Source organism: Musca domestica, unplaced genomic scaffold (assembly GCF_030504385.1).
Source record: "Musca domestica strain aabys unplaced genomic scaffold, Musca_domestica.polishedcontigs.V.1.1 43, whole genome shotgun sequence".
In the NCBI taxonomy this organism is placed as follows: domain Eukaryota; kingdom Metazoa; phylum Arthropoda; class Insecta; order Diptera; family Muscidae; genus Musca; species Musca domestica.
In genome coordinates this window covers 1,303,356-1,323,735 of record NW_026712332.1, presented here as the reverse complement: position 1 = coordinate 1,323,735, position 20,380 = coordinate 1,303,356, and the positions used below count along the sequence as shown (strand labels likewise).

General features: G+C 33.2%; 3 protein-coding genes and 2 long non-coding RNA genes across 6 annotated transcripts; 1 reads left to right on the top strand and 4 right to left on the bottom strand.

Moving 5' to 3' along the window:
• Nucleotides 1-901: 901 nt before the first annotated feature.
• On the bottom strand, nucleotides 902-3,468 carry LOC131804386 (N(G),N(G)-dimethylarginine dimethylaminohydrolase 1-like). The gene is made up of 6 exons (XM_059127223.1): nucleotides 3,156-3,468; nucleotides 2,174-2,393; nucleotides 2,003-2,105; nucleotides 1,848-1,945; nucleotides 1,561-1,785; nucleotides 902-1,496 (listed from the first exon to the last, which is right to left on the bottom strand). Exons 1-6 carry the CDS (start codon nucleotides 3,188-3,190, stop codon nucleotides 1,371-1,373), a joined length of 807 nt encoding a protein of 268 aa, XP_058983206.1. The 5' UTR covers nucleotides 3,191-3,468; the 3' UTR covers nucleotides 902-1,370.
• A 1,448-nt stretch (nucleotides 3,469-4,916) lies between these two features.
• Nucleotides 4,917-6,967, bottom strand: LOC131804395 (uncharacterized). The gene is made up of 2 exons (XR_009343112.1): nucleotides 5,263-6,967; nucleotides 4,917-5,199 (listed from the first exon to the last, which is right to left on the bottom strand). It is a non-coding gene; the product is annotated as an uncharacterized LOC131804395 (long non-coding RNA).
• Nucleotides 6,968-8,358: 1,391 nt separating this feature from the next.
• On the top strand, nucleotides 8,359-10,352 carry LOC131804382 (eukaryotic peptide chain release factor subunit 1-like). The gene has a single exon (XM_059127220.1). It carries the CDS (start codon nucleotides 8,552-8,554, stop codon nucleotides 9,863-9,865), a length of 1,314 nt encoding a protein of 437 aa, XP_058983203.1. The 5' UTR covers nucleotides 8,359-8,551; the 3' UTR covers nucleotides 9,866-10,352.
• A 3,558-nt stretch (nucleotides 10,353-13,910) lies between these two features.
• Nucleotides 13,911-14,566, bottom strand: LOC109612912 (uncharacterized). The gene is made up of 2 exons (XR_002194733.2): nucleotides 14,217-14,566; nucleotides 13,911-14,154 (listed from the first exon to the last, which is right to left on the bottom strand). It is a non-coding gene; the product is annotated as an uncharacterized LOC109612912 (long non-coding RNA).
• A 1,834-nt stretch (nucleotides 14,567-16,400) lies between these two features.
• On the bottom strand, nucleotides 16,401-19,760 carry LOC101895491 (transcription factor grauzone). 2 transcript variants are annotated; one of them, XM_011294967.3, is made up of 2 exons: nucleotides 19,502-19,760; nucleotides 16,401-19,432 (listed from the first exon to the last, which is right to left on the bottom strand). In XM_011294967.3, the coding sequence occupies exons 1-2, from the start codon at nucleotides 19,634-19,636 to the stop codon at nucleotides 17,735-17,737; spliced, it is 1,833 nt and encodes a 610-aa protein (XP_011293269.2). In that variant the 5' UTR covers nucleotides 19,637-19,760; the 3' UTR covers nucleotides 16,401-17,734. The 2 variants fall into 2 exon arrangements, with proteins under 2 accessions (XP_011293269.2, XP_005185330.2); XM_005185273.4 differs by having other exon boundaries at nucleotides 16,402-19,432; nucleotides 19,511-19,759.
• Nucleotides 19,761-20,380: the final 620 nt, after the last annotated feature.

Genomic DNA, 20,380 nt, shown 5'->3' with positions numbered 1-20,380 from the left:
TAACTTACGTCTTACTATTTCCTACTATCGCTATAACTTACGTCTTGAAAATCATCATTAAAAACTTAAACAAGTTAAAAAGCCTTAAGAACTTTGAATACATACCCTCCACCATTTGGAACGAATTTGGAAATTTTCAAAAAATAAAATCCGTTAAAAATTCTTTTAAAATCTTTAAAATATTTAGGTCTTTACCATTACCATATTCAAATTCGAAACTTGAAATAAACGGTGAATAATGTAGCTAAAATCGTGTACTGGGATGTACCGTTATATCGGAGCTATACGAAGACCTGGTCCTGCATAGACAACTTTCTTTCACAGGCTGTAGCATCCATTACGAACTTCAAATACGGTATCTCAAACAATTTCGGTATTGTACCTAAAATCATCAAAATTATGATAAATGATTTTTGAAGAAATTCAGTGAATTGTCCTAAAAAGCTGATTAAGATTGTTTCATTTCTCCCTGAGACAGTAATTTTGGCTGCTCTATTTTTAAAAGATGGTGATAATGCGACTCCGCTGCTTTGATAATACTATCATCCCAAAGTGTAGTGTAGATGGTAGCATGGTAAAATAAGAATGATGAGAACAGCTTCGTAACCACTATATGCAACAAATTTTTCACGTTTATGTGGTGCATATTGTTTTTTTTTTTTTCAAAATCAAGGTTTTAAAGGTTTAAATATAAAATAGATAAATTATATGATATTATTTATTTATTTTTTTTAATGATGCAATAGATTTTGATGAATTCCCAAGTTTGTATTTTTCCTCCAACAAATATTTTTCAATTTTAGCGTCTCTTGACAGGATTGAAAACCGATTTTTCATAATATTGACTTAACATGCAAACGTGTAATAAACTACTACTATTATAAATCAAGGAACATATTAATTTGGTGTTATAATTATCAAATTTATTTCATCTAACAAACTGAGATTTGCATTCAATAGCATTTACATGGTAAACATATTTTATGTATACATTTAAATGCATTTTATTGATGTATGTATATAAAATTGTTTATAACAAAACATAGATATTGTCAATAGTAAAATTATATCAAATTCAAAACATAATAATATCAATTATTAATACGATTACTCTATAGATGATGTGCAAAATTGTATATTTGAAATATTGTACTAAACTTGTTTTCATATTAAATCTAGTTATAGAAAATTCTGCGTTTAAACGTTGATCGAAAGATCAATTATAAAATGTTAACAGTGCATGTGTAGTATAGTCTATTCTATTTATTCTATTCTATTTCTATTGCAATTAGTCTACGGAAGAAAATGTAATTTCAATGGAATTCTTTTGTCTACATTAGAGTAGATCTTGTTGCAGTCGTCTACGATGCTTAAATGTTTCGTATAGATTTCCAACGTCTCAATAAAACGCACGCCGATGTTAGTCCAGTAGAAAATTGACTAAATTCACTAATATTAATGTTGCGAGATGGAATGTCAATTTTTTCCTTAATTATCTGCAAAGCAATTGTAAAAAGTAAATAAATTTGCGATTCAAAAGCATATGCAATAGTTACTCACCTTATATGATTCTAAAATTTCTTCAGGTGAACGATAAACCAGTGTGCCGTTAATATATAGCATATTGGCGGCATGTTCCTCTGGTAAAGTAATTTTTAAATATTTAAAGCTGGCTTCTCGTTCCATGCGTTTAACAATCTCCTGACAAACAGTGCTATTGCTGACACTTAAGACATCGGGTCCCGCCATCGAGACATAATACTTCAGGGGTTTTGTGCCACCAACCTGTTCATCAGAGAAAATTATTTTCTATATATTTTTTGTTATGTGAATCGTTCAAATATCACCTTTATTGGAGTTACAGGATATTCGGGAAAAGTTGTTGCAACCGCTCTAGCTCCATCTTCGTTGGTAAAATTTGAAATACCAACGAAAAATTCTCTACCTTTAAACAGAAACTCAATTAGCGTATTCAATTTATAATAAACCACTCATAAATTACCTGTAAACAATACATCCCCACCATGTAGTTGTGCATTTGGATTCTCTATTACCTCCACTGGAATATCTAATTCCTTTTTTAACGTTATAGCTATACTGTTGGCCTTCACGGGTTTGAATAGAAAACATTAATTGTATTTTAATACACTTTATTGTGGTTACAAACATTTACCTCTTTCTGTCTCATCGGATCTTCAGATTTGGCAATTAATGCTACACCATTACATATGACAACAGATGTTTCCACAAAAACACTGTACGGCAATTCATCATCGGGTGGCAATTCAATGACATCTAAACCAATTTCTCTTAATAAACTGCAGAACTGCTTGTGTTGTTCTTTGGCCGTTTCTAGATCGAACTCTTCTTTATTCCTTAACCCATCTGAAATTCTACAATAATACAAAAAATTCAAGTTATGTTTTAATATAGATACCAGTTATTAGGATAAGCAAAAGCATTTTAATATTTCATTGTGCGTTCATAGAAACACATTTAGTGAAAACTATTGACAAATGTCGTTTTCTGTAATCTATCTCAAGGATATGTCGCAGTGTTTTAAAGTATTCAGAAGATTATATTAAAAATTGTATTATTACATTAAAAAAGGTTGACACGTTTAAACATAAAACCAACAACTAGTTTGCCGAGTCGCTATTGTATGAACAGTAATCTCCCACCCCCACAAATCTAGCTGAGCCACTACAACGTTATTCTCTTGCAAAACACTTGATTGCCATTAATTGAATAGATGAATGGTGAATTATTGTGTAGATTTGTTAAGTAAATTATGCTAGCAATTACTTGTCAAAGGACCACCACACCCAAACTATTAACGAAAATAATTGACATTAAAAAAATGACATAAGCTATTTTGTAATAAAATCTAGTTTACTCATTTATAGTACAACGCCCAAGTGGCCTACTTTTCACTATCGAGAAGGATATGTGCGAATAATTGTGCCCAAATAAATCCATTTTAATATTACATGTAGTTCTATATTAAAATCTAGTGTACTACCAAAAATATCGTTCGTAGCGTTTCTGCTTGTAAATAAATTTCAACACAAATTGCACGTTTTAATAGAAACATTAACGTAGCAGCTTTATTACCTGTTTATTAAGCTCAAGTACCTTTTGACAGGTTTACTTACCTGGCCACTATGGCATGGCTGTATTTCAACGACATTTTTATTTAATTAATTTGTTTTACACTAAAAAATAGTCTATTAATTGTTTAAAAAGTTTTAATAAATAAATTGTTATTTCATTTATTCAAACAAATATTTTTATTAAACCAAACACCCCACTCCGACAACAAACTAGAAATGACAACCAATCGATGGCAGTAGACAGTAGACTAGTTTCGAAAATTTGTACTATACAGTACAAGCAAATATAAAGGCCAAAAAGCAATACTTGATAAAAAATAAACAGAAAGCAAAGACTCCGGGTACTCTGTTGTTTACGAATGAGACATGAGAAAATTGAACATCTTCACTAAAGAGCGCGGAACTAGCTGCTACTATCGTTTTGTTTCTCTCCATTCACTATTTAGGAATAACTAGGCCGGAATTGGACCAATTTCTCTTTCTTCTTTAGTGGAATCGATAAGTAAAGGTCGATTATAGACAATTTTCTCGATAGCGGCACGTTAAACATACGTTTTAAAATGATAATTCAAAATTTTAATAAAGTTAGTTTCCCACGAGGTGGAAGGTTGGATCCAGGATTATAGGGTTCTTTATGTTCTGATTTTATTCCGATTTCTATATTATCGGCACTTTCTAAAGTCTTAGAGACTTTGATTAAATAACAAATACGTGTCCATCCTGTTTCTTTTAACTTGTATACCGTATAAAATTCCATGCTAGTATCTATGCAATTTTTTCGTCTTCTCAGATACTTTCTCAATGTATCCGAAATCTTGGTCAAGTTTTTTATTGGTGTATTCTTAACAACAAGACGAAATATCTGATATCGGTAGTCATGATCATTATGATCTATCAGATCAAATTATTATATTACAAAGTTGTAATGTAACATTCATATTAAACTCTGTCTTTTGTTTTTGGGTCTGATCAAAGTCAATTTCATATTTCATATTGCTAAAATGTGTTCCTGAAATTATCTTCTGTTAAGACATTTTTATACCTTTGATGGTTACTTTAGCACTCATCTGAAAAATCGTATATGGACTGAAAGTGCACACTAGTACCCAGCTCCGCGTAACGTAACATTAAAACATGCTGTTACAGCATTCTAAGATTTTTATATATTTACCGATGTCGTTTTGGACAAAGTCCATTTAATAAGGTCAAACAGTTGTTGTTCTTTTGAAACCTTTTTGTTTCTTAGATGTCTTCACTTTGTGTCATTAAATATGGTACTCCAGTATATCTATTTAACGACTATACATAAAGAAGAAGAAATCTCTCAAGGTATTTCTCCACACTTAATCTTTTTCTATACGTTTCATATTACCGCCAACAATTTTTCCTCATATTTATGTTAAATGTTTACCCCCTTTGGATTTTAAGGGACCGTGTGCTATGTATTAGATTTGTTTTTTTTTACATTAAATTAGATTCATTTTTATTATTCTGTTTATCAATATCTCATAATATATGCTGTCCATTAGGCATTCGTTGGTTGTGTAAATAAATAAAAATGGAATGGGGTTGTTAATCAATATCTAATCCTTATGACACGTTTATAGTAGACCATTGAGGACATTATTTCTGTGTCATACTACCATATACTATATGACTGGTATCTTTGGCTGCAATGGATAATAAATATTACAATTTAAGAATAAAACAATGTTGTCCTTCTCTCTTAGATTGAATTTTGTGAAATAACCCGGAATATACTTGACCATTTTTTTTAATTTGCCTTAAACTTTTACACATCTATGAGCTTCAAAGAAATTTTTATTTAGTATAGCTTATTCAATATATTTTAGGCTCACGATGGTGCACCAAGTTTTCGTTTTCCAAACTGCAACGTATCCATAACACCCAATATGAGTTCTAAAAATGATTGAGCTTGTTTTTGGGCAGCATTTTGTTGGTACCAGAAAGCTTGTCTTCTTTCGCGTATATTACTTTTTTGAACGTCATGTATCTGAAACACATCGAACGTATGAGTACTTTCTCCAAATTCCATAAATCCCAACAACTGTTTTTGTGGTAGTGGCTATAAAAAATATTTTGTAATTTAAAAATTGATTGATCCATCGATGTTTCGGAAACAACTTACATTTCCATATCCTCTGACTATGAATAATAATATCGTACACACGATTAGCGTTCTATCGTTGGCTTTCATAATTTTTGTATATTGTAAAGTGATGCCTTTAGCTGCGACTATTTGTTTTTTCAATTAAACATTGACGTTTTATTGCCTGCTTCGAAGTCAAATATGATTAATGCTCGCAGCGCGAGAATATACAACCAATCGAACGGAAATTGCGTGCACATTTGACATTAACATTCACGCTTGGAGGAGGAACAAATTGTTCCACTGCTGTCTTGTTAGGAAGGGCGCCTAAATGTTATTTGTTTAATGTAACACTTGATACGTTTGAATGAAATCAGTATGAAATTCTTTAAGTTGAAACAATGTCCGTTGAGTTTACGAAGATTGCATTTAAATAATAATACAATGTATATTTGTGACAAATTTTCTTGAATATCTTTTATACTAAGTTTTTATGTTGTTGCAAAATAGTCAGGCTTATTGTTGTTTTTATAAAAACAATGTTTGTTTATTAAAATTATTATTTTTTAATAATGAAAAATTGACATATAATTTGACATTGATACATATACCCCCCAGCAGGGAAGTCTAAAAATGAAATATCAGTAAAATCCAGCTGGAGCTGTAAACAAGTAAAAAAGCTGTAAGTCCGGCCGGGCCGATCTTTGAATACCATTCACCATTTGGAACGATTTTGGCAATTTTCACAATAATAACATCCGTTAAAAAGTCTGTTAAAATCTTAAAAATGCCGAATGAAGTCGTTATATTAGGGTCTATACGACGACGTGGACCTGCATAGGCTTTTGTCATAAACCATTACAATTCTCAAATGTGAAACTTGAATAAAAAATCGGCGAATAATGTAGCTAAAATCAACAAAATACCGAATCCTTCCTATGTCGTTATATTAGGAATATACGAAGACGTGGACCTGCACAGACAACTTTCTGCCATAGGCTGTAGTATCCATTACGAACTTCAAACACAAAATTTGAAACAATTCCGGTGAATAATGTCGCAAAAATCATGAGAATACCGAATATCGGGAGGTGCCGTTATATGGAGCTATACGAAGACGTGGACCTGCACAGACAATTTTCTGTCATAGGATGTAGTGCCCATCACGAACTTCAATACCAAATTTGAAACATTTCCGGTGAATAATGCCGCTAAAATAATCAAAATACCGAATATCGGGAGGTACCGTTATATGGGGCCTGTATGAAGACGTGAACGTGCACAGACAATTTTCTGTCATAGGCTGCAGTAATCGTTCACAGACTGTAGTTCCCAATACGAACACTAAATACGTAGTTTAAAACTACTACGGCGAATAATGACGGTACAATCATCAAAATACCGAATATTGGGAGGTACCGTTGTATGGGGGCTATACGAAGACGTGGACCTACATACAATTTTCTGTAATTTTGTCCGATATTATAAAGGGAAAATCGGTTATCGTAGTAAAAACTTTTGGCAATTTACAGCAAATTCTTGGCCTGTTCCAGAACAGCAAGAATGTAAAAGTGTTTACTACAATAACCGATTTTTCCTTTATGATATCCAATAACAAATGGTCTGTTCCAGAACTGCAAGAATGTAAAAGTGTTTTCTACGATAACCTTCCTCTTTTATGATATCGGAGAAAATTCCAAAACTGATAGATTTTTATAGGTTCTTGAACGGACCAAAAAGTACATTCTTTCAGGTACATAGGTACAGGTAAATTCTTGAACATAGCATCTGGATAAAATTATGCCAAACACCGCAAAAACCTTAAATCCGGCGAAATCTGGAAGAATTAAATTAAAAACAAAAATTTGTTCTAATTTATGTAATATTTGATCCTCATTTTTAATATGCGTGAAAATCCCGAATAGTGCATGAAATATCCCGATTTTCTTTTAAAAATTAGATCCAAACTGTTTAATAATTCACTTTCATAGCAAAACTGTTTAAAATCTTCCATGCGTGCCCCGTAATGTACTCTTTTTAATCATTGACTTAAGATTTATTTTTTTTCATTTTTCACAACAATAACATGTTTTAAAATATTCAAAACTGAAAACTCGAAAAACTTGTCGGGAATATGTGCAAATTTTTGTAGAATAGCACAATTATTAATGTCTACGTTTAGTTAGGCAGATTGTCGGATCGTTAATTGCTACAGAATCGAATACGGCTATATTTGTTACCTTAATTCGCTTTTTCGCGTGCCTTGGGGCAATTGAATGGCATCAAATCTAAATTAGTGGGTTAACGAACTAACCCTTCGTCGATTAAATGCACTTTAAAAAGTTAAACAAAGTTTAACGGAAGAATCTAATCGACTATGTAAAAACGCACATTAGTGCTGTGCTAACACTCATGCAGAGATAGTTTTACGCAACCGGTTCTTTTTTCAAAAAGTAGTCACCATCGCAACTTTATGTCACTCTGAAATGCACAAATTGACAACATTGCAACACATTTGAGCAAATCAAATCCCTACGTTTTGCCACAAAATGCTTAATCATTTTCCATTGAGAATGATTCATCACAGATGCCACATCTATACATATATTAACGAAAATCATTTTTCCTACGTAACTCTTTCAAAGGCTGTTCGGGCGTATGCTTAAACTGGCACAAACTGGTTACCTTGCAAAATGTCGATCGATAACTGTGATATCGAAACGTCACCATTTAGGTGTACCCACATTAAAAGATTTGCACGTATGAATACCATTTGATGCAAGGTGTTCACATTACAAGGTATGTTGACTCAATCCATATCACAAATAAAAATTTACCTTTTTTATAAGTCATCATTATTCAAATTATGTGTTCACATTTCGTAGAATATTTTCAAAATACATTGTCAATAGCTTAATAAACATTATTGAACATTCAACGCCCTTTTAGAGAACTTCGAAAAACTGAAATTATTTTCAAAAATCTTTTTTCGAATTCGTTTAATAGAAAAAATATAAATTATCATAAATATTAGTGAATGTTCGAAAATTCAACCTCACCCAAATACACATTCTTTGGGGAAAGAGTTTGGTTAAACCTTTTGATCGTGCCAATTTAATTCGCCCCGTGTGAACCACCTTTATGAACACGCTACACGAAATCACTCGTGTGGGCCTACCATTTTATCGAAGTAGAAAGTAAAAATCTATTTTATACACAAAAGAGGGAATCGTGGCGTTTGCAGACTCGATCTATCTGGCAAAAAATTCTTCGGACTAAATAAAGATCGAGATTTGGATTTGTGGTGATCGTAGAATATATTAACAAAATGTCTGAAGAAACGTCAGCTGATCGCAATGTCGAAATATGGAAAATTAAGAAACTGATTAAAAGTCTGGAAATGGCCCGAGGTAATGGTACCAGTATGATTTCCCTCATTATTCCACCAAAGGATCAAATATCACGTGTCAGCAAAATGTTGGCCGATGAATTTGGCACGGCCTCGAACATTAAGTCGCGAGTAAATCGTCTATCCGTCTTGGGTGCAATCACTTCGGTTCAACACAGACTCAAGTTGTATACCAAGGTGCCACCCAATGGATTGGTGATTTATTGCGGCACCATTGTCACCGACGAGGGCAAAGAAAAGAAGGTCAACATTGATTTTGAACCTTTTAAGCCCATTAATACTTCGCTCTATTTGTGCGACAATAAATTCCACACTGAAGCCTTGACTGCCCTCTTGGCCGATGACAATAAGTTCGGGTTTATTGTGATGGACGGTAATGGAGCTTTGTTTGGTACATTGCAAGGCAATACACGCGATGTTTTGCACAAATTCACTGTCGATTTGCCGAAAAAGCACGGCAGAGGTGGTCAGTCTGCTTTGCGTTTCGCCCGTTTGCGTATGGAAAAACGTCACAACTACGTGCGCAAAGTCGCTGAGGTGGCTACTCAATTGTTCATCACCAACGATAAACCGAATGTGGCCGGTTTGATCCTCGCTGGTAGTGCCGATTTCAAAACTGAGTTGGGCCAATCTGATATGTTCGATCCCAGGTTGCAGTCCAAGATCATCAAAATGGTGGACGTATCGTATGGCGGTGAAAACGGTTTCAACCAGGCCATTGAATTGGCAGCTGAGTCATTGCAAAACGTTAAATTCATTCAAGAGAAGAAACTGATCGGCCGGTACTTCGATGAGATTTCACAGGACACTGGAAAATACTGTTTCGGAATTGAAGATACGTTGCGTGCTTTGGAATTGGGTTCCGTGGAGACCTTGATCTGTTGGGAGAATTTGGACATTCAGAGATATGTTTTGAAAAATCATGCAAGTTCTACGTCAACCACAGTATTACATTTGACGCCGGAGCAAGAAAAAGACAAATCCCATTTTACGGACAAGGAGACCGGAGTTGAGATGGAACTTGTCGAATCCATGCCACTTTTGGAATGGCTGGCGAATAACTACAAAATCTTTGGTGCCACCCTTGAAATTATCACTGATAGGTCACAAGAGGGAAGTCAATTTGTTCGCGGTTTCGGTGGTATCGGTGGTATTTTGCGCTACAAGGTCGACTTCCAAAGTATGCAACTCGACGAACTGGACAACGAGGACTTCGATTTAGATGATTATTAGATAAATTTACAACGATCGATCAGGCGCTGCTTCAACTGAAGTCCCTATTTATACAAGTGTCTCTTCCAGCAAGCCACCACTCTTCTGATAAAATGCCTTATTGTCATCAGATTTTATTTTATTTTAATGTTATTTGAATTCAAATCGAAAACTAAAATATACGTATATTGGAAATGGAATAATGATACAAATGTACCACACACATACACACGCATATCTTTTAACATTCAATGGAAAATAAATTAAAAATTATACAAAACAGTACAATATTTAAAAAAAACCTAATTCACGCCCATAGGGAGGACGTACACATAAATATGTTACAAAGGTGTTGTTCTCTGGCAAAACAAAAAATTATGATTTTCAGTTTTAAAATTAAATATGTTATAAACATTTAAAAACGTTGAAAAATTAATCATCTTATTTGTACGTACTCTTCTCATATTATTTTTTTACAATAAAGGCAATGTGTGTTTACATTTGCATATTTCCCAATGTCTTTGTTAATCTTAAAGATGATGTTTGACAGTTGAATATAACACCACAACAATATATAATAATGTTAAATATATACTACAAAACAAAAAAGAAAATAAATATGAGATATGGGGTCAACTAACAAACTCATTCTTGAGAAAGAATTTTTATTCTGGTCATCGTATTTGTTACTAAGCAACGATTTTCGAATTTCAAAAACTAGATATTCCTTCAGTTACTAGGTAATAGGTAAATTTAAAAAGATACATGCGATTTCACGCAGCTGAAGAACTCATATTATTTTTATAATTCCAAGCTTCATATTGGTTTTACGGCCACTACTTTATTCGGTCCCAATTGTTCATTTGGTTTATACTGAACAACTTGTGAGACAAGGGCAAGAGGATAGTATAAATTATATGCAATGAAGTCAACAATCTGGGGTTGAAAAAACTGGATCGTTCTGCCACCAGAATAAAATTAGAAAATGTAAAACTAGAAGGGTCGTACAGGCTCTATTTTAGTAAGAAAAACTCCTCTCGTTTGTATGAACAATATAAATATAGAATTTCCTATGTCTTACTGTTATGCATTCGTCGTGAAACGGTTGCACGATTCAGGAGAAATTCCAATTTATTCTCGGTTAGATGACATATATTGGTTTCAGCATATGATTAATGTAATGGAAAATTATAATTAGTTTGTAATAAATAAATGTTATTTTCTAATTAGTGTTTAGAAATGTATAAATATTAATTTTATATCACATCAACCATGTAATACTTAACATAACCTATATACATACCAAAGACGTAGCCAGAAATGTCTTTTGAAACCATTTTGGAGGGGCTTAACAAATATGAAATGAACTTATCAAGCAAAAAAAAAAAAACTATAGAAATATCTTAAAATATTACTATTTGAGTAAGGCTGGGCCTACCACAGCACCCCTCTCTTCGTCGGTGATACACGCACATGTTTTATTATTTCGCTAATCTTATTTTTTACAAAAGAATTGCCTTTGTCACACTATCAGACTTGACTGTGCTAATAAACGACTTTCTCTTGCCCGGTCAATGGGATGAGCATTTTTTGATAATTATGATTATTGACTCTATTTTTAATTGTATGAGTATATTGATCTAAACTTTGACCAGAGTGTTTAGCACTATGGGTCTTTTTACTTGCTCCCGCTTTTTCACAATCTTTTTTTTTTTTTGATTTGAGTCTACTGTGCGAGGATAATTGTGCATTACAAAGATTACACGACAATTTTGGACCTGACTTTTTTTGTTTCATGAATGAATTGTTTGTGGACTTCTTAGGAGGCTCTGTTGCTATTGCTATTGCCCCCAATAAAAAGCATGCATTCATATCTGGATTTAGGTGTGAACGTTCGACAAGGAAGTAATGTCAGCGAATCTTTTTGTCGCATGAGAATACATAACATTTCTGTTGATGGATCTTAGTAAAGTGTGTGCGTAATGATCCCTAGATTGTAAAATTCTCCTTGCATAGATCACACGGATCTATTCAAGTTTAGTAAAAATTCTCAGATTTTTTTAATTTCTTCCAGAGGTATGTACTTGTACCCTGATTAAGCAATTTATTTATTTATTTTTTTTTTTTTGGGAACAGACCCAAAGTCGGTGTCTGAGAACGGTCTACTAAACCGATATAGACAATTTAGGTATCATTTGAAAGCTAACTTAAATATACGGAAAAGAAGCGTTGGGTTCAAATACCAATATTTCTGGATCCAATAATGATAATAACAGAAATTGTAGCATTTAGGAAAGGCTATACTGTCAACTAAAATTTGGGGGTTATTTCATGGAATCCAAAAATGGGGCATTTTTCGACTTTTGGGATTTTTTTAAATCCATATTCAAAAAATCGATAGTCTATATTAATAAAAGAGTAAAATAATTACCTGACTGACTTAACGATTCATCAACGCCCAGGCGGACGGCTGAAGCTAAAATATTGAAAATTTGGGTGAGGATAATTCTTGGTCCAAAAAGGTCAGATAAGGCTGTTTTTTTTTTTTTTTTTTTTTTTTTTTTTTTTTTTTTGAAAACCTTACTAAAACGGTACGAAAAGAATTAATTCGTCAAACGCCTACACGAAACTGCTAAAGCTAGAATCTTGTAATTTTAGGTGAGGATCACTCTTGGTCTTAAGGGGTCAGTTAAGGCTGGGTTTTTGGAAATTCGTACTAGAACGGTGCGAAAAGTATTAAATGGTAATAAATATGGTACCCTTTGTATTTGAGGATTTTTTTTTTAATTTCGAATGAGGGTCGCTGGTGGTGTCTGTGATAGATGTACCCAATGGTTCTTGGAAATTATAAGTGTACGATAATTACTAAAATGTACTATGTTTGGTACCATTTCGTTAGAGCTGAAAACTTGAATCTTGGGAATCAAGATTAAGGAATAGAGTCGATGTAAGGAGACAGTTTTGGAAGTGTGTACTTATGTATATGAAAAATACTAAACGGTACTAAATTTTGTACAATTTGAAGGAACGGATGGAGCTGGAACCCTGAAATTGGAAATTAACATTACTGGCGGAGTGTATGATTGGAATATGAAGGAAGTTTATCGAAAATTGTACATATGTGCACAAAAAGTAAATTTGGTAAAATTTTGATTTGGGTGGACCGATAGAGTTAGAATTCTGAATTTTAGAAATAAGATTGCTATTAGATTATAGAACAAGGGTGTTCAGGTAGTTTCGGAAATTAGTATTTATTTATGTGTACTAAGTGGTACTTAATTTGGTACAATTTTGATTTGGTGAACTGATAGAGCTGTAATGCTGAAATTTCGAATCAAGATTACTGTCGTATTGTAAGATTTTGATGTAGAGGCATCATTGGAAATTTGTACTTACATGTACTAAATTTCCAATTTGGATTTGGGTGTACCTATAGAGCCAGAATTCTGAAATTTGAAATTGGTATTACCGTGGGAGTGTAATACTAAATAGTAATAAATTTGGTACAATTTGAATTTGGGTGAACCGACAAGGCTGGAATCCTGAAATTGGATAATAAGATTTTTATTGAATTGTTTGATGCAGGTTGGTATGGATATTTGTACTTGTGTGTGCTAAATGGTACCAAATGGAATTTTGGTGAACCGGTAAAGCTGGAATTTGGAATGAGAGTCTCTGATGGAGTGCAGGATAGATGTACCATAAAGTGTTTGGAAATTCAAACTTTAAGGTTACGAAAATGGTACTAAATTTCTAAAATGGTACCATTTGGTATAATGTGAACCTATATAGCTAAAATCTTGAAATTCGGTTTGACAATCAAGGTAGGTAAATATGTTTGATATATGAAGATGAGGAAATGTGTACTAAGTGTGCGAACTGTACCTAAAGCAACTAGATCTAAAGTAGACTAGATTTAAAACATTCCCTTTGACTTCCCTTTTTATTGAAAGCCATCCAAGCCAAAATTCTTAAGCATGAGATAATTTTTCTACAAAACATTTTTAAGGAAATCGTAGAATTTCTAAGTATGATCCCAACAATCCACACAAAGAACATTGTTGCATTGTATAATACTCGCCCCATTCATATTTTCCAAAGCCAGTAATTTCATAAATAGTATACAACATATCAATTGTAAGCATACGCTGATATACTTCTCTCTAACCATAGGATCGAAAAATTTAGCGTTGTCTCATATAATGGGGTACATTTGTCATCGGCACCAATGAACTTCTGACTGCATCTGAAGCAAGTTTCACAACATAGACGATGCACATTGCTGTTCGAATTTTGCATGGTTTAATATTCTAGTGATAAATGTTTTTTTGAATGCGAAATGCTAATGTTTATAAAATATGTAAATATTTACTTTCTGTGGGGCTGCAAAAATCAAACAGCTGACACAAAATAGAATAACAAGAAAACACCATCGGCCAAAATTACAAAAAGCAAAGAAACTTTTTTATGAGAATATAAAAAAGTTTCCTTGTCAAAACAATTAGTGACTATTCATTGATTTGAGTTGAGTTGGCTATTCATTCCACATTGAATTTTGGGCTCTGCGAATAGTAGCCCCCATCGTCTGTCAATATGTTACACAGAAAACCCAATTGACTAAAAAAATCAGCTACCAAAATGAATTATTGTTTCGTATTTGGGATATAAGGGAGAAATTTTCGATTTTTTATATTTTGGACTAAGGTATAATTAATAAGTCGACAATCAGCTGTTTTCAAAAATAGACTTTCAAAATTTAATTTGGGATCTACCTAATACTCACCTTCCCCACTATGATATTACCAAATACGGCAGGTGCATACAATTAGGCCAACTAATTTTTATTATATTTTTGTATTGTTTGTTCTATTATCAACATACAAACACACAAAAAGGTTTTGTCAAAGCTAATTTTGTTAATCTTTGACATTTTGTATGTCCGACGTTTTTCTGTAACATTAATTTAAATGAATGTGTTTAGCTTTCTTGCAAAAAAAGTCGAATTTTTTTTAACACTAGAAAACGGACAAAAATTCTAATTATTTGACGTGGAAATATCATGTACCATTAAATATTAATACAACTGTAAAGGATGACTGCGCCATTTTAGTTTGTATTTTTATAATATATTGGTAAGATATCATAATTTATTTTAGATTCAGTATAAATTAAACTCTAATATTACATACATTTTTGTAATTCTATGATTAGATGCTAAAAATCTTAAATGTTTATAGGAAAGTTTAATTATGGGGACATAAAACAATAATACTGAACAAAGCATATATTTCCGATACAACATATGTCCAAAGAACACTTAGGGACAACACATTAATTAGGACATAATTTTCCAGCCTGGGTGTAGTCTATCACAAAGTACAGGGTGAGATAAAAAAAAACTGCAACAAAGTCAAACGCCATAATTTTTACTTTTTTTAAATTTCATTGAATTAAAGCAAAATTATCGGAAATAACATCAAATTTTAGAATAAGTTTAGATTTGTTCGAATTGGTCACCTTTGGCACGAATTATGGCCTTCAAACAGCCAATGAAACCGTCACACGCTGCCCGGATGATGCTCTGCAGTATTTTGGCCCATTCTCGGCAAAGCGCGTGCAATTCACCACTTTCGACCAAGCGAAGCAACTCTTTAGCTCTTTTGGCACTTTTTGAAATTTCAATGGCTTTACCTCGAGCTCATTTTTCAATATTTGCCAAATGGAATATTGCGATATGTTAAGCTCACGAGTCATTTTTCGACCACTGCGACGCGGGTTTCAAACAAGTCGCCTCAATTCTTTTCGAACTATTTCTGCTGATGATGCTGTTTTCTTCCGTCCACTTCCTTGACGTCGGGCTACGCTACCGTTAGATTTATTCACATTTAAATGCTGGAGTGCTCTAGCGATAGCCACTTGTGATTCTCCAGCCAAATATAAAGAAATCACTCTATCACGCTTGAATTCTATCACGAATAACTTTTTTTTTTCTGGAAAATTCTTACCAAAATCTTTTTGTACCCTTGTAAAAAATAAAATGAGCTGTCAATGGAATAATTTTAACAGCAGCCGGACGAGTGGCTTAGACGTAACAGCAGTCTGAAGTTGGTTTCAGTTTTTTCATATCACCCTGTGGATACCAATATGGCAGTGAATATTTTGTTCATTAATATGAGAATATTTATATAGATGGGCAATGATGTGAGTTTTACCAAGTTGTCTTTACGATGTGATACTGTCTGCTATTGCTATCAAAACACCGTTTTTTAATTTAAAACTATACACAAATTTTTCTGTTTTGACATGTCCTCTATTCTTTTCTATGGAGTTCCCGCAGAAACAACAAACTTTTGACAGCAAGAGAAGACCACGGCCTAAATTGTTTATCTGTGTCGCACAGTTTATTAAAATGGCTTTAAGTTTTACAAAAGTTTTGTAATTTGCTCTCTGAATTGAATACTTCTTAGACAATTATGTGCGTCTCTTATGATGGTTTTAAATTTGATGTACCCCCTATAGGTGATTTGACCAGATTTTAAGACAAATTAAAATATGTTTTGGTTTTTAAGCTCTTAATATGTAAAAGTGGCTCAAACAAAGATAATTATAGTAGAATTTGGATATAAGAGTTTTATATATAAGGAACTACGCAAATCGAACCGGCCATTTTATTTACTTTTTTCCCTATACACATGAATCTTCTTAAAACGTTTTATTTCACAACAAATTAAAAATTTGACTCGACGTAATAATTTACTGGGCTACTTTTGAGCAAACGATGTGTTTAATAAATGTTTATTTTATTTTAATAAATCCGCAAATAGAACATTTTAGTTCAATCTACTTGTTTTATGTGTTTTCATTGTAGTCATAATGAGGGCGAATTATAACAAAATAAAATATTAATGTGCGAAGATATTTTCATAAACATTTATTCTTTCATAAAAATTGTGAAATTTTGAATCCAGTAAAACAACTTATAATAATAATAGTAAATACTTTTTACAGAAGGTAGAACAAAGCAACATTTTTTTATTATGTCAAAACATATACACATTTTGTATATGTGTGTGTATGGTTTTGAATAAAAAACACAATAATTTTAAATTATTTCAAAAATTAATGAATGTTTTCGACGTTGATGGACAACAAATTGTACATTTTCGGGATTAATCTATAGTCTTACTATTTTGGATTCAATTTTGTATCAATAAGAATTTTGTTTAAAAACTAGTAAAAAAGCGGCTATGTTCGGCCGGGCAGAACTTTTAATACCCTCCACCATTTGGAAGGAACTTGAACATTTTCAAAAAACTTCCCGAAAAAATGAAAACTGTTATATGGAGACTATACGAAGACGTGGAGTTGCTTGCGAAATTTTTTGTCATAGGCTGTAGTACCCTTTAAGAACATCAAATACCAAATTTGAAACAATTCCGGTGAATAATGTCGCTAAAATCATCAAAAGTACCGAATATCGAGGATACCGTCATATGGGGGATATACGAAAACGTGAACCTACATACAAAAAATTTTGTCAACGCTGTAGCACCCATTACGAACTTCAAATGCGAAATTTGAAGTAATTTCAGTAAATAATGTCACTAAAATCATGAAAATAACGAATATCGGGAGGTACCGTTATATGTGAAGTAGGTTATAATAAACATTAAGATCTTCCAATATGAAATTTTTTTGAGGCAAATACTGATTTTTGCCTCAAAAAACTTGCCAAATAGTGGGGTAGTTATCAAACTTTTGAGCACAAACAAGATTTATTAAGTAAACAATTTGTTTCCTTAATGTGCCTCCACTATTCTGGAGAATATCTACGTATTGCGGAAATACATTCTTCATCTTACTATTACTAACTATAGTATGTTCTAAAACTTACATAACTATTTGATTTGTTACCTCAAGAATATTCACTTTAGGCAATTGTAAGCGATTTTTTCTCGCTTCTTCCCATTCGATGGGATGTGCCCTCTTGCGATGATGATGCATATTTGCACTAACTTTAAATGTTTGCGGGCAATGTGGACACTGATACAAGTCGACACCGGTGTGCGTTGCTATGTGTTCTCGCAGGTCTTTGGGCCTTTTGAACGCTTTTTCGCAGTAGGTACACTTGTGTTTTCGGTTCTCTTCGTGTACACGTTTTTTGTGGGCTCGTAATGCGTTCTCACTAGATGACACCTTTCCACAAATGCTACAGATGTATGCCGTAGTGCCATCGTGGTGATAGGCGGCTTTGTGTCGTCTTAGGTTATTGTTGGTATTTAGTTGAGCGCCACAAATGTCACATGGATACTTACGCTTTGGGACTCCAGCATGATCCAATAGATGTTTCTTGAGAGCATTGACTCCATGAAATGTTCTGCCACATTGATCACAAACACAATCGACACCGTGAACAGTTTTGATATGAGAATTGAGTTGTAATTCCAAAACATATCCTTTGCCACATTCTTTGCAGAAGAACTTGTTCTCTCCTTTAACATGCGTTAACATATGTCGGTCCAATGTTGGCTTCTGATTAAATAGCCTGTGGCACACCTCGCATTCGAACTGATTCAAATTGCCGTGCATAACCTGTTTGTGTAACTTTAAATTATGTTTTGTCGTGCTGGACCTGCCGCAAATATCGCACTTGTGTGTTTCTGGATTTATGTGCAGGCGTATGTGATCCATCAGAACACAACGGCGGTAAAATTTTCGATCACAGCACTTAATGTAACACCTAGTTTGATGCTCTTCACGGAAGTGCTCTCTCAGGGTATTGAAATTAGTTGCTGTGGCCGTACACAAATCACAATCCAAGTTCGGTTTCCACTGGGCTATAAATGCGTCATTCTCTCGACATTTATCCATATATGACGTTCGCTTAGGGTCCTTTCCTTTTTTATGTGATTTTTCCATTTTGTTTTTATCTTTAGAGCTTTTTAATTTTCGGACCGAAGGTTTTCCTTTTGCGGTTTCACTGTTTATCTCATTTTTTGATTTTCTTCCCCTTCTCGACTTTTTAATTGTATTTTCACTATCACAAACCATTTCGCTAATATCAATATCATTTTCCGGTGTATTTATTGCTGGAGATTTGACTTCTGATTCGAAATTGCTATCCATTGCATCCTCCTCTTTAAACTCGGACAAAATTGCGTTTTTTTCCTCTTTAGTTTCCAAAGTACTGTTTACTTCAACTTTGTCAAAGTTTATGTTACCATTATTTTCCAAACTAGATACCTTTTCTTCCTTACTATCATTATCGGTGTTTAAAAGCAGAGCTTTTTCATCTTCAGCCTGTTTCTTGATCGGTTTGTGCAGCAAAGTTTCATTGTTAAACAACTTGGTCAGTGGGATATCGTCGATATCAGAATCAGTCTCGTTTCCTTCCATACCTCCCCTGTCGGAGAATTCATCTTCACTAACAAATTCCTTGCTAGGTCCTTGCACCAACATCAGCATTTCTGTCCGAGTTTTATGTACCTCCAATTGAAAGTCATGGAAATCGTTTATGTGAGTCCAGCAGTTACTACATAAAACTTTTGTTGAAGATTCAATTTTTCCACTTTGTTCCTCGCTTAGAATCTGAAAGATTGATTTTAAAAACAGTAGATAAGGATCCCTTTTAAACTTGTGCCATAGGAAACTACAAACCATACAAACCATTATGGGATCAAAATACTTGACTGTAATGTCGTACACCTCCGTACTTTCTCCTTTATCATTCTGCATTAGTTTGTAGTTGTAGCACGGTGAAAAGCACAAGCAACAACAAACCTTCGTAGTCATTGTATTGCCAAATTATTTATATGATTTCAATTACAATTTATAACATTACAACAAATCGGAGACATACTATACAAATTGTTTGTAAACAATAAAATATGTCGCCCTGGAGCGAATTGTTACCTCGGCCATAAAAATGAAATCTTTTGAAATGTCAAAATTTCTGATTAAGGCGAAAAAATTACATCAACTGAATGAATTTCATTATATCATGTTCCCACGGTACTTGATTCACTATCAAATCACTTTTGATTTGATATATGTAGTGGAAATCTCTGACTGACCAGGGCCGATTATTACAACTTTCCGATCGATAACAAAATTATGTTATAGCATGTTTCCATTGGAAACCGAACAACGTTGTTCGCTTTCAGAATTATGTACACGAATTAACCCGTTCATACGGCACGATTCGTAATTCATAGTAAAATAATTCCTTTTTTCAAAAATTTTGTTTGTTGATTTTAATGGGAATTTATACGAAAATACATGAAATTCTCACTAATATAAATAGAAGAAATGATTGTTTTTCTCCTAAAGATTTATTATATCATCAATTTTATAATTTTCATTCACGTTTTCAACTTTTTGTGCAAATGTTGACATTTTGAATATATTTTTGTATTTTTCTTTTTTTAAATTTTGCTGGAGAGACACTTGTCAAAAATTTTTTCTGCCGATACAAAGTTTTTGAAAATATTGCCTCTTTTGTTTGCAGTTTTCTGTGGAAATTTCAACTCGTGGATA

Bases quoted from the DNA above. Each gene is read 5' to 3' on its own strand.
- LOC131804386 (XM_059127223.1), bottom strand. From the start codon at position 3,190: ATGTCGTTGAAATACAGCCATGCCATAGTGGCCAG. The intron at 2,394-3,155 runs GTAAGTAAACCT...GTATTATTGTAG, and splicing joins AGCCATGCCATAGTGGCCAG to AATTTCAGATGGGTTAAGGA. The intron at 1,946-2,002 runs GTAATTTATGAG...TTCTGTTTAAAG, and splicing joins TGGGGATGTATTGTTTACAG to GTAGAGAATTTTTCGTTGGT.
- LOC131804382 (XM_059127220.1), top strand. From the start codon at position 8,552: ATGTCTGAAGAAACGTCAGCTGATCGCAATGTCGAAATATGGAAAATT.
- LOC101895491 (XM_011294967.3), bottom strand. From the start codon at position 19,636: ATGACTACGAAGGTTTGTTGTTGCTTGTGCTTTTCACCGTGCTACAAC. The intron at 19,433-19,501 runs GTTTGTAGTTTC...TCAATCTTTCAG, and splicing joins ATCCCATAATGGTTTGTATG to ATTCTAAGCGAGGAACAAAG.